Source organism: Solanum tuberosum, unplaced genomic scaffold, assembly GCF_000226075.1.
Source record: "Solanum tuberosum cultivar DM 1-3 516 R44 unplaced genomic scaffold, SolTub_3.0 scf00156, whole genome shotgun sequence".
NCBI lineage: Eukaryota > Viridiplantae > Streptophyta > Magnoliopsida > Solanales > Solanaceae > Solanum > Solanum tuberosum.
Window position 1 is genome coordinate 1,154,882 of NW_006239080.1, and position 11,364 is coordinate 1,166,245.

General features: G+C 32.5%; 1 protein-coding gene across 1 annotated transcript; it reads left to right on the forward strand.

Moving 5' to 3' along the window:
* Positions 1 to 995: 995 nt before the first annotated feature.
* Positions 996 to 2,801, forward strand: LOC107061668 (peptide-N4-(N-acetyl-beta-glucosaminyl)asparagine amidase A-like). Its single transcript, XM_015311323.1, has one exon. It carries the CDS (start codon positions 996 to 998, stop codon positions 2,799 to 2,801), a length of 1,806 nt encoding a protein of 601 aa, XP_015166809.1.
* The last annotated feature ends 8,563 nt before the right edge of the window (positions 2,802 to 11,364 follow it).

The following is an 11,364-nucleotide window of genomic DNA, read 5'->3' on the forward strand; positions in this document are numbered from 1 at the left end:
TTTGACAAGTGTTTGTAGATAATATCGCAGTGAGCTTGAATTTCTTGAAAGAGAGCGAAATATCTGCACCTAGTCTGAATACTTTTTTATTCATTTTTGTCATTTCATCTTCAACGGTAATTTATTATATTTATGACATATTACAGCAATAATTAAATAAAATCGGAGGGAGTATTACAATTTTTCTCCGTACCAAACACACCTTGGTCATGCAAGTAAAATAATAAAATAATTCGTATGATTAATATTTAAAATAACCGACTGAATGCTGAGATCAGTCATATACTTGGCAATTGGCAGGTGTAAATTGTACTCCCTCTGTCCCAATTTATATGACTTACTTTCCTTTTTAGTCAGTCCCAAAAAGAATGACACATTTCTATTTTAAGCAACAATTTGCCTATAAAATGTCTTTTTTACCCTTAATGAAATGATTTACAACCACACAAATTTCTATCATTCATTTTGGACCACAAGTTTTAAAAGTCTTTCCATTTTTCTTAAAGTTGGCAATACATATTAATTGATGTTTAATTAGTCTTAAGATTTGATAAATGATTCGGAGAATAAATAATTACTCCCTCTGTCCCAATTTATATGACTCACTTTCCTTTTTAGTCTGTTCCAAAAAGAATGACACATTTCTATTTTAAGCAACAATTTGCCTATAAAATGTCTTTTTTACCCTTAATGAAATGATTTACAACCACACAAATTTCTATCATTCATTTTGGACCACAAGTTTTAAAAGTCTTTCCATTTTTCTTAAAGTTTGTGCCAAATCAAAGTACATCATATAAAATGGGACGGAGGGAGTAATTGTTTTACCTTAATCGAAGGCTCAAAATTTAAGTGGACGGCTTCGATTTAGCTTTTAACTATCCTCGATTCTATCGACTTATCTTGTTCAAACTTGGTCTCTTTCAGTACTTATGTTATAAAGTGAAAATGGAATTTCAATTTTCATAATTGATTAATTCTCTTCAATCTAAATCATGGCAAATCTCATATTCTTCTTCCTCATAATAATACTAATCAGCTTTATTAATGCTCCAATTTGTTCTTCCCTTGAAAACCCTTCTCACTTCATCAAACATGGTGTTATTCAACAAAAATACTTAGAAATAAGTCGTCCATTGCCCTTCGCTAATCTCACTCCTTCCTGCACTCTTCCCATTCTCTCTCATCACTTCGGAGATACTATCGGTCTTCCACCTGTCTCCGTCGCTTACGCGCCGCCGGACAATTGCTCTTGGAACCATGTAGCTCTTCAATTCAACGCCTCTTCCAATGGAATACAGTATGACCGTATCGCCGCCGTTTGGCTTGACGGTGCCGATATCTTCCGTACCAGCACCGCGGAGCCTACTGAAAGCGGCGTTTTCTGGACTGTTACTAAGGATGTTACCAGGTACTCGTCGCTCCTTGCTAAAGAGGATATTTCTCTTTCTGTTATGCTGGAAAATATGGTCAACGATGTTTATACAGGTGTTTATTATGTTAATGTTACTATCTTATACTATTATATTGAGGAAATGAATGTTCCGTTATCAACTATTAGTACTAATCGGAAAGTCAGAATGGTAGATGATGTGTTTGTGGATAATCCTATAAGAGGTTCGTTGGGTTTGAATGAAAAACCAGCAGATTTGATTATTCCGATTTCGGGTAATAATGGAGGTGAAGGATTTTGGTTCAGAATTCAAAGCGATTCGGAATTGAAGGGGAAGAGTGTTATCATACCGAAGAACACCTACAAAGCTGTCATGGAAATTTGCGTATCATTCCATGGCTTGGATGAGTTTTGGTACTCAAATCCCCCTGATTCTTACATAAGGGAAAATAGTTTGACTAGCCAGAGAGGCCATGGATCGTACAGGGAAGTTTTGTTGAATATCGACAGGAACTTGGTAGGATCTGTGGTTCCATTTCCTGTAATTTACCCAGGTGGAATTAATCCCCTTTACTGGGATCCAATTGTTTCAATTGGGGCTTTTGATCATCCTTCTTACGACATCGATATAACTCCATTTTTGGGGGATTTACTTGACGGTAAATCCCATTTTATGGGGTTTAAGGTGCTGGATAGTCTCCCTTTCTGGCTTGTGGATGCAAATTTGCACATTTGGGTAGATAAACAATGCACAAGTGATTGTGAAGTGCAGGGTGAAGTTGTTGACTATGGAACTCCTGATTACGAGATGGAGCGGTCTTCAAGCTTTAAGGGTCTGGATGGATCATATGAAGTTGAGTTGAAGAGGAAGAGCCAGTATCACGGGTGGGTGAATTCATCAGCAGGCAATTTGACAACTACAGTTTCACGAGAACTCAAGTTCAAGAATGAGATAAAGTTTGATAACAAGGGAACTGAAAAAAAAGTAGAGCAGAAAGTGGAAGAAGAGATTGAAATAAGTGTAGTCTCTGAAACAGGTATGAAGATTTCTCATACAACTATGAAGAGGGAATATCCTCTAACTATAACCACTAAGACTTCGAAGCCATCAAGAGAAGATGGTACAATCATTATGCATTCTGAATTAGAAAATGAATGGAATGAGGAGAAGAAGTGGAGTGACAGAGATTCACATTCTTGTTCAAGCAGTTTGAAAAATAGACAAAAATGCAAAGGGTGTATGTCTGTTCAAGATCGCATTGTTCTACAAAGTGGAGCAACGACTGAACAGAGTTATTCATATAATGGTGAAGCTAGCACCTATTCTCGGGAAATCGCAGCTGTCAATGGCAAGCTTGTACACGATACTGCAAACTACGTGAAGTCTTCTTCGGTTTCTGCTATGTAACACCTTTTACAAGTATACTTTCTTGTTAAATAAATAATGCTCTCCTACCAGGAGATCTCTGTGTGTACTCTTCTGCAGCATTAGAGCAGATATGATATTTTTGTATCTTTTTTATTTTTTTGGTATCTATATAACTAATTCCCAAGTGCATCTGGGATTTGGATGTCATCACGCTTTGAACATAAAAGTTACTATCACAAAATTGCTAATTTTATCGTTGGGACATTCCCTAACAATTTTGCTTGTTAGTAAAGAGATTTTTGATGGAAAATTCGTTGAAAATATTATCTACAAGCACAATGTTGAAGAATTAGTGATTTCTACTAATACATACATATTGCTATTTACACTATCCCAAATAGGGCAAGTATGTTGATTTTCTCGACTTTAGATTTTGATCTAGTTATTCGTCATTTCAATTTATTTATATAAATACATCAATCAAATAAGAGTTTGTTCCAACTTGTGAGTTAGTGTGAAAAAACAAAATAGCTATCAACAGCCCACATATATTTTCAGTTCCATTATTAAACAGTTATCACATCAAGCCTAACATAGTATCAAAGAGACTAAATTTTAAGTTTTAAGAAAGAAAGAATCTCCTATTCCGTTGTATACATAAAATTAAATCTTAAACAAACATGAGACAAAAGGCGAGGAATCAATTTCCAAAAAAAATGAATAAAGACACAAAAGCTAAAAGTCTTAAAACAAAGTGAGAAGTGTTGAAAATATTCTAAATTCGACACTAATTATTAGTTTCATGTCTAAACTATTGATATTCTTAAAAACATCTCTTTATTTAACTAACTGAATTAAATACATCTCTGATCTTGCAATATTAATTAAATACACCTCCAAAATTCTTGTCAAGTTTCGGAGTATTTTCAACACTTCTCTCAAATTTTTATTAAAAATTGCATGCTCTTACAAGGATTTGAGACCACTTATTATGTCATGTGGTAGATAGGATGTATATCTAAGTTTAATTTGTCATAGAAAACTATTTTTAAGATTGTTAATAAGTAAAGGACAAAACTAGTAATTTACGCTAATGCTGGACAAAATTTAAACCCCTACGCCGCCGGCCATATTTGCCTAGTTTTGCAGACTATTTAAGTGCTTTGTAATTGTACATGTTGCTATTTCTAGCAAGTTACATTTGTTAGAAATAAAAAGAAAGCAGATTTGAGAGTAAAAGTGAACGAAGAAAAAAGAAAAAAATAGTGATGTCAGAGAACAATTTTTACGTACTCATAAAAAATTAAAAGTATTATATCGAGTAACTTTTTTTATGGATTTCTTTTCTAGCAACTATTTCCTTTGTCCACTTTTATTTATTCATTACATTATAAATAATTATTCATTTGTTACAAGTGATAATTTATTATTTAATTCCTAATTTAGTGTTATTATTAATTATAGTCATTTGCCAATTTTTAAAATATAAATTTATTATTTTCAAAGATTGATATAGTAAAATTATCTTTATTATTCATTAAAAGATATGTCAAATTAGTACTGAACAAGTAAAGATGTAAATAACTGAAGGAGTAGAAACTAAATTTCCTAATTTAAAAAAAATAGTATTAAAAAAAAGAATAATATTATACGACATTCCATTAAAAGTGTGCACTTTACATATACTTTAAGAAATTAATGAATGAATGAATTGAGAAATGATTTTAGAAAAATAATTAATGTTAAATGTAATAATAGAATAAAAAATGTCTATCTCTTAATATGCTAAAGTAAAAAACTAAAAATGATAAATAATCAAGAATTTTTATTTTATTTTATTTTACTGAATATAACATTTGAGTTATTTTAAAAAGTTAATTTTTTTAATAAAAAAAAATGAATAATGTGACATGGCATCTCAATAGGAGAGAGAATAATGTTTTTTATGTGTGAAGTATATTTTGAGAAAAATATGCAAAGTTGGTGGAAAAATTTTATTCTGGGCGAGGCACAAGTATAATGTGGCAGACAAGAGTTGTATGAGGTCCATTTATATTTTGCCAAGTGGATCCCTTTCAGAAAAAGGGGACACTCCTCTTTCTCGAAAATTTTTATCATGGTAGAGGCCCAACCAACCAAAGTTGGGTGAAACTCCACCCATTTTTTGACACGTGGATTATGGGCCCATTCTTAAAATAAAGGCTGAAAAAAAATTCAAAAGTAAATAGTGAGGTCTATATATATTAAATGTTCATTTAAATCTAAGAGAGAAGATTTAAAATTTAGTGACGTAATTTTTGTTATGTTTTTGGGCTATTTGGTTGTCATTTTTAATAGAAAATATGATTATATAAAAATAATAATTAATTGACAAATACAAAAAAAATAACATAAAATGCACTTCTGACATTATCAAAATAAAAATATAAATCAAATTAAAAAATAAATACAAAAGAATTTGATTATTATAAAGACAATCACATGAATATGAATCAAGAGTCCAGAAAATTAATATCTATCATAATCTTTTTATTATTATTTTTAAATATGTATTTATATAGTTCATGTGAATCAAAGTGGTGAATTGTTTACGGACAATTTAATAGTAAATAATAGAGTGAAATTTTTTATTATAATAAATCAATGTATGATCTTCTATAAGCGAACACACAAATAAAAAAAATATAATCTAAGTTCTCATATTTTCTATATATCATTTATAAAATATATATATTTTTAAAACATTTTATGAAATTAAGACACGAGATTTTAAAATACTATTTTTTTTGTAGTTTCACTTTCTTCAATTCCTTAAAACTTTTTCAAAAAATTAAATTTAAATTTTTCGACACACCAACTTTGGTTTTTCCTCAAACAAATGATTGCGCAAAAGATGATGTTATTTCTCGATTAACTAGAGTTTTTGATCGGTATATCACTTCGAACAAAGTCTACACAATACAACTTTTAAATTGTCGCGTTTTAATTCATATACCGAATTTCAAATAATAATAAAAAAACACCATACAAAAATAAAATAAAATTATGTTAAGAGTTAACAAGTAGTAGAAAAAAATGTAAAAAAGTGTTTTGAAGAAAGAAAGAAAAAGTATAAAAAGAAAGAAGGTTAAAAATAGATGAGAAAAGGAAAGAGAAAATGGCCAAATTCCCCTTCAATCTATAACCAAATTCTCAACTACACACTTAAATTTTATGAGAGTCCTATTACCCCCTTGGACTAATTTAAAGCGAAATATATACCACCCTAAAACTAGAGAACCACATTCTTCGAATGTGGTGTGCACACGCGCTACAACTGTCAAATGCCATATATATTTATTTTTTTTAAAGTAAATGTTGTTCTTCTTCTTCATTGCCAACATCATCTTTACTCTTCTCTTCTCCATATTGTTGAGACATGTTTTTAATTCTTTTCACTGTAAACTCCCCTAAACCTTATTTCCCTCCACCCCATTTCTCCTTAGTCACCCCACCCCCAACCCTCACCCTCGTCTTCCATAACCCCAAATGAGATCTCAATCCAAGATCCATATCAACACTTATCATCTCTTTTTCGGGTAAAAGAAATCAACAATATTTATCAACAACATCACCATCACAACAACAATTTTATCAAGTCATTTAGACCAACCCCTTTACCTCTTCCACCCAAATTCTGCAATCTTGGCACCAATTTCAAGTTCGAAGTTCTTGCTAATCGTCTTGGACTTGAGTACGACTACGACCTTTTGATTCCTTCTTTAAATAGTGAAGGATTTATGCCTTTTGAACTTGAGGAAATAATTTGGATTATCAGGGTTGAGCATAATCGACTGGTGGTTGTTGCTCAAGTTTGGGGGGGGGGGGGGGGGGGGGGGGGGGGGGGGGGGGGGGGGGGGGGGGGGGGGGGGGGGGGGGGGGGGGGGGGGGGGGGGGGGGGGGGGGGGGGGGGGGGGGGGGGGGGGGGGGGGGGGGGGGGGGGGGGGGGGGGGGGGGGGGGGGGGGGGGGGGGGGGGGGGGGGGGGGGGGGGGGGGGGGGGGGGGGGGGGGGGGGGGGGGGGGGGGGGGGGGGGGGGGGGGGGGGGGGGGGGGGGGGGGGGGGGGGGGGGGGGGGGGGAGGGGGGGGGGGGGGGGGGGGGGGGGGGGGAAGTAGAGAAAATTAAATAAAAGACAAAAGTAAAAAAAAAATATTTAAAAAAAAGTCATAAATATTTTTAAATATATTTTATCAGTTTTTTCAACTTTCACATGCCTTCAAGAGAGTGAACACACTCTCTGTGCCATGTCAGCACTTAAGGGTGCATTTATACCACTTTAAAATAGTTCAAGGAGGTAATAGGACCCCTGTAAAATATAAGTGTGTAGTTGAGAATTCGGTTATAGGTTGAGGGTGTATTTGACCATTTTCTCGAAAAGGAAATGAAAGAAAGTGACATGTGGTCCCATAACATACACTTGGCAGCCAAACAACCCCTCACACAACTGACAATACTTGCACCTCCAGGATAAAAAATTTCCTCTTTCTCTCTATTCCTTTTAACGTTTTTGCCCTGTATCTTTTCACACATAAAGTGGGAAATAAGTACATTATTGGTTAGAAAAATATTATTCTGGGCGAGCCACACATACTGTCAGTTGTGTGAGGACTCATTTGGCTGCCACATGTATACTGTGGGACTCATATGTACTTATTTCCTTACTTTTTCTTTTCTTTTACTTTTTCTTTCTTACTTGCATTTTCCTTTTTGCTTGTTAATTCTTAGTGTAATTTTTTTTTTGTTTTAATAAAGAAATTTTGAAACTCACACACGGTATTTGTTATATATTTTATATCTCTATTACTATTTATTTGAGGGAAAATTAAAGTAATATGTCAAAAAAATTAAATTTACTTATTTTTGGATGAACTCAAGAAAATTGAGGATAGTGAAATTGAAAAAAAATAGTGAAAATTCATGTAATCAACCCACTGAACTAATTAGTTTATGCTTTTCTTTTTTTATGTACTGAATTTTGATTTAAATTTACAATCAGTATATAAGTTTTTAGTTTATTATTTTAATATTATTTTTTCTATTCTATATTATTTATTTTATTAAAATAGTTGTTTGAAATTTATTTTTTAGTTTATAAAATCAAGATATAAGTAGTTTTTTTAATCCTAAAAATTAATTTTTTTATAATTATAAATAAATTTTGTAAAATTGCAAAAATTCTTTTAAGGAATAAATTATTAAAAATATTATTTATATTTATAATTTCTTTAAGAACATGTAAGAAAAGTAGATAAGCAAAATATTTATTAAATTTCACCTATCTTGATTTTTAAGAATAAGAATATGGTATAAATTGACGGAAATAATATGTATTTATGTTGGTGTTTATGAATGTTTTTCATTTTTGAATTTCATGACAATAGTATCAAAACTTATGTAATTGTTTTTCAAGATCATTGATGTTCTTTCCGTTTTAGTTACTTATTGAAGAGTATTTGTGGATTGAAGTGTTTTTGGATTATGAAATTGTTGAGAGAAAAATAAAAGAACATATTAAATTTATACCTTCTTTATTTTTCATATTAATGATCTACTTTTTCTTTTACAAATTTCTTAAGAAAACACAAATAAAATATATACCTTAATTTTTTTGGTAACTTTATAAATTTTATTTATACTTTCAAAAATAATTAATTGTTATAATAAAATAGAAAAATTTTAATTAATCATATCTTTGTAAATTAAAAAATAATTTTATATAACTATTTTTAATAATATAAATAATTAATATGAGATGGAAAAACAATATAAAAATGTAATAAATAAAATGAGCCAAGCAAAAAATTTTGAATTTCATATTTTTCATGAATAAAGTTATTTAAGTATGAAAGTATAAAATTTGAACAAGTGTTTTAGAAAATAAACCAAAGGAAAAAAAAAGTAAAAGAAGTAAGAAAGGGCAAAAACGTTAAAAGGAAGAGAGAGAAAGGGGAGTGTCCCCTTTTTTCTGAAAGGGATCCACTTGGCAAAATATAAATGGGCCTCATACAACTCTTGTCTGCCACATCATACTTGTGCCTCGCCCAGAATAAAAAATTTCAAGTTGGTGATATTGTAGTCCTAAAATAAATGTGATATTACTATGTAATTCTTCAAACATGGGTGACTATCTAGGGAAATTAGTCTAGATTTGATGTTATGATAGTTTGACTCGTTAGACATAATATTTTTCACATAAACGAGTGATAGTGCATAAGATAAAAAATGATACACTAGTTTGGAATTTTTCTTTTTTCTTAGTTCATTTTGTTTCCTTTTTAATTTTTTTTATCTCTAAATTGGTGATTTAAAATAACAATTGAAAAATCTACTTCTTGATGCTATGAATTTGCTTAGCTAGCGTTGGCCATAGATTTTCAACTATTCTTGGCAAATATTATTTGGGTGAAATTACACCATGTGTTTGGCCATAGTATTTGGGAAACATATTTTACTTTTTTAGAAAAATATGATTTATACCCGTAAGTTTTAAAAACTATCAAAACTAACCATAAGTTTGTATTACAAGTCAATTGGATCTTCGTTGCAACAAATAACAAGTAGTGTCCATGACACTAGAGCAATGTGGTAGTTTGGAGTGAGTGCAACAAGCATCATTTCATACATCGTGAAGTAGACAAAGCACACGACTTTGTTACCCTGAGCTGGTTGTTCATCATTTTCATTCAACAGCCATATCACCACTTTCATATTCACTGAATATTTCATCACTACTTTGGTGTTCACGTAAAAAATTATGTAATACAACGCAAACAACTACTATAGAGGTTGGTTTTTAAAAGATAAAACTTTGGTGTAAAATTTCAATTTTTAAAAGATCCCAAATAATGAGATTTGGCCCAAATGCTAGAAAAAACTAGTATTTGGGGATTTGAGATATTTGTCAAATAATGGCAAATTGTATGGACAAACACTATTTGCCAAATTTTTCCCCAAATACTACTTGGGAAAACTATGGTCAAACAGGTCCTTAAAATGATAGAGCATGTTTGGATTGACTTTTAGCTTATTTTTTAATCATTTTCGTTTGAAACAAAGTGCTTAAAAATACTTTTTAAATTTATCCAAATATTTCGATAGTGCTTAAAAGCTAATTTGGCTTAAAATACTAAAATAAGTCAATTCAAACAGGATCTAAGACAAATAAATAAAGGTATATTATAAAGGGGTACTTATATAAATCTCACTACTTTAGGAGCTAATTACTTAGATACATTCTAGGTTGCAATATTATGTATCTTACCATATTATGGTGCCTCTAGATACATATATCTCAGATACATGGAGTCAAATTTAGGTGCTATTTATTCTAGATATATTGTATCCAAGTGGATTCGCATGTATCTGGGATACATAGCAAAGCTCGCTCGCCTTCCTTACCTTTCTTTCATTTCGCTCGCCACTATCCCATGTATCTCGTGATTTTCTTGGAAACCAAGTTTCGAAAGCAAAGGAAAAGAAATTGTAAAAAATGAGCAAAATATAACTTGGGCAGGCCTGAGTACGGGCTGCAGGTGCTGGTCATGAGTCGTACTAAGTATAGATCAGAGGCTAGAACATTAAGGCTAATGTTGCACGCGAAAGTGTACGAGTTATACATCCATATTACGGGTCGTGAAAAGAGAGTCATGGAAAATGTCATGTCCCGAGCCTACACCCTGGACGTGGCCGACACTCAAGAACCATTGTTGGTCCCCAAGCAAACCCTTGGCCTGGCTCAATACTCAGCGGAAGACTTACTTGACAACATCAAACACAAGCATTAACTAAGATCTCAATAATAGACTAACTCAATAGAGGTCTGAAAATATAGAATTTAACATAAACGATTTACTTGAAGTCTCAAAACATCACAAAGGAAGATAGGAAAAGACTCCTCAAAACTACTGTGTATGAAGCCTCTAAATACTATGATGGAAGTCGGGAAAAGACCCACTACATCCTAACAATACTGAAATCTAAAAGCGGAACACTCCGGAAGCAGGGAGGTTCACCAAAGCTAGATAGAATGCAAGTGGTATCAACGGAGCGCCTGTAGATGACCCTGAACACCTGCATCTGCATCATGAAACGATGCAGACCAAATGGCGTCAGTACATTGAATGTACGAGTATGTAAGGGGAAAACAATAACATATAGTAGCTGAACTGACGGAAAAAGGGAAAACATACTCACCTCAACTCAACTCAATTCAACTCAATATGAAAGAAAAGATAATAAGATGCAATATAGAAATCTTTTTTAAAACAGTAGATAATAACTCAAAATGTATAAAATACAATAATAATTCTTTTACTCTTATTTGGGATATTCTCTAACCGAAAACCATCATTATGAGCTACGTGATGATACAACGTCTCGCCCATGCTGCCAGAGCTATCATATACCTTGCAGGGGTATAGAACATCCTCAACTATGTGGATCTACTAAGCTATGCTTAAAAACAATAATGAATCATCTAAAAAGTATGATCATTTTACCCATGTTGGCATACATGGTTTATGAGGATTTTGAGTTGTCTTAACTCATCCCCATATCGGTGCTCA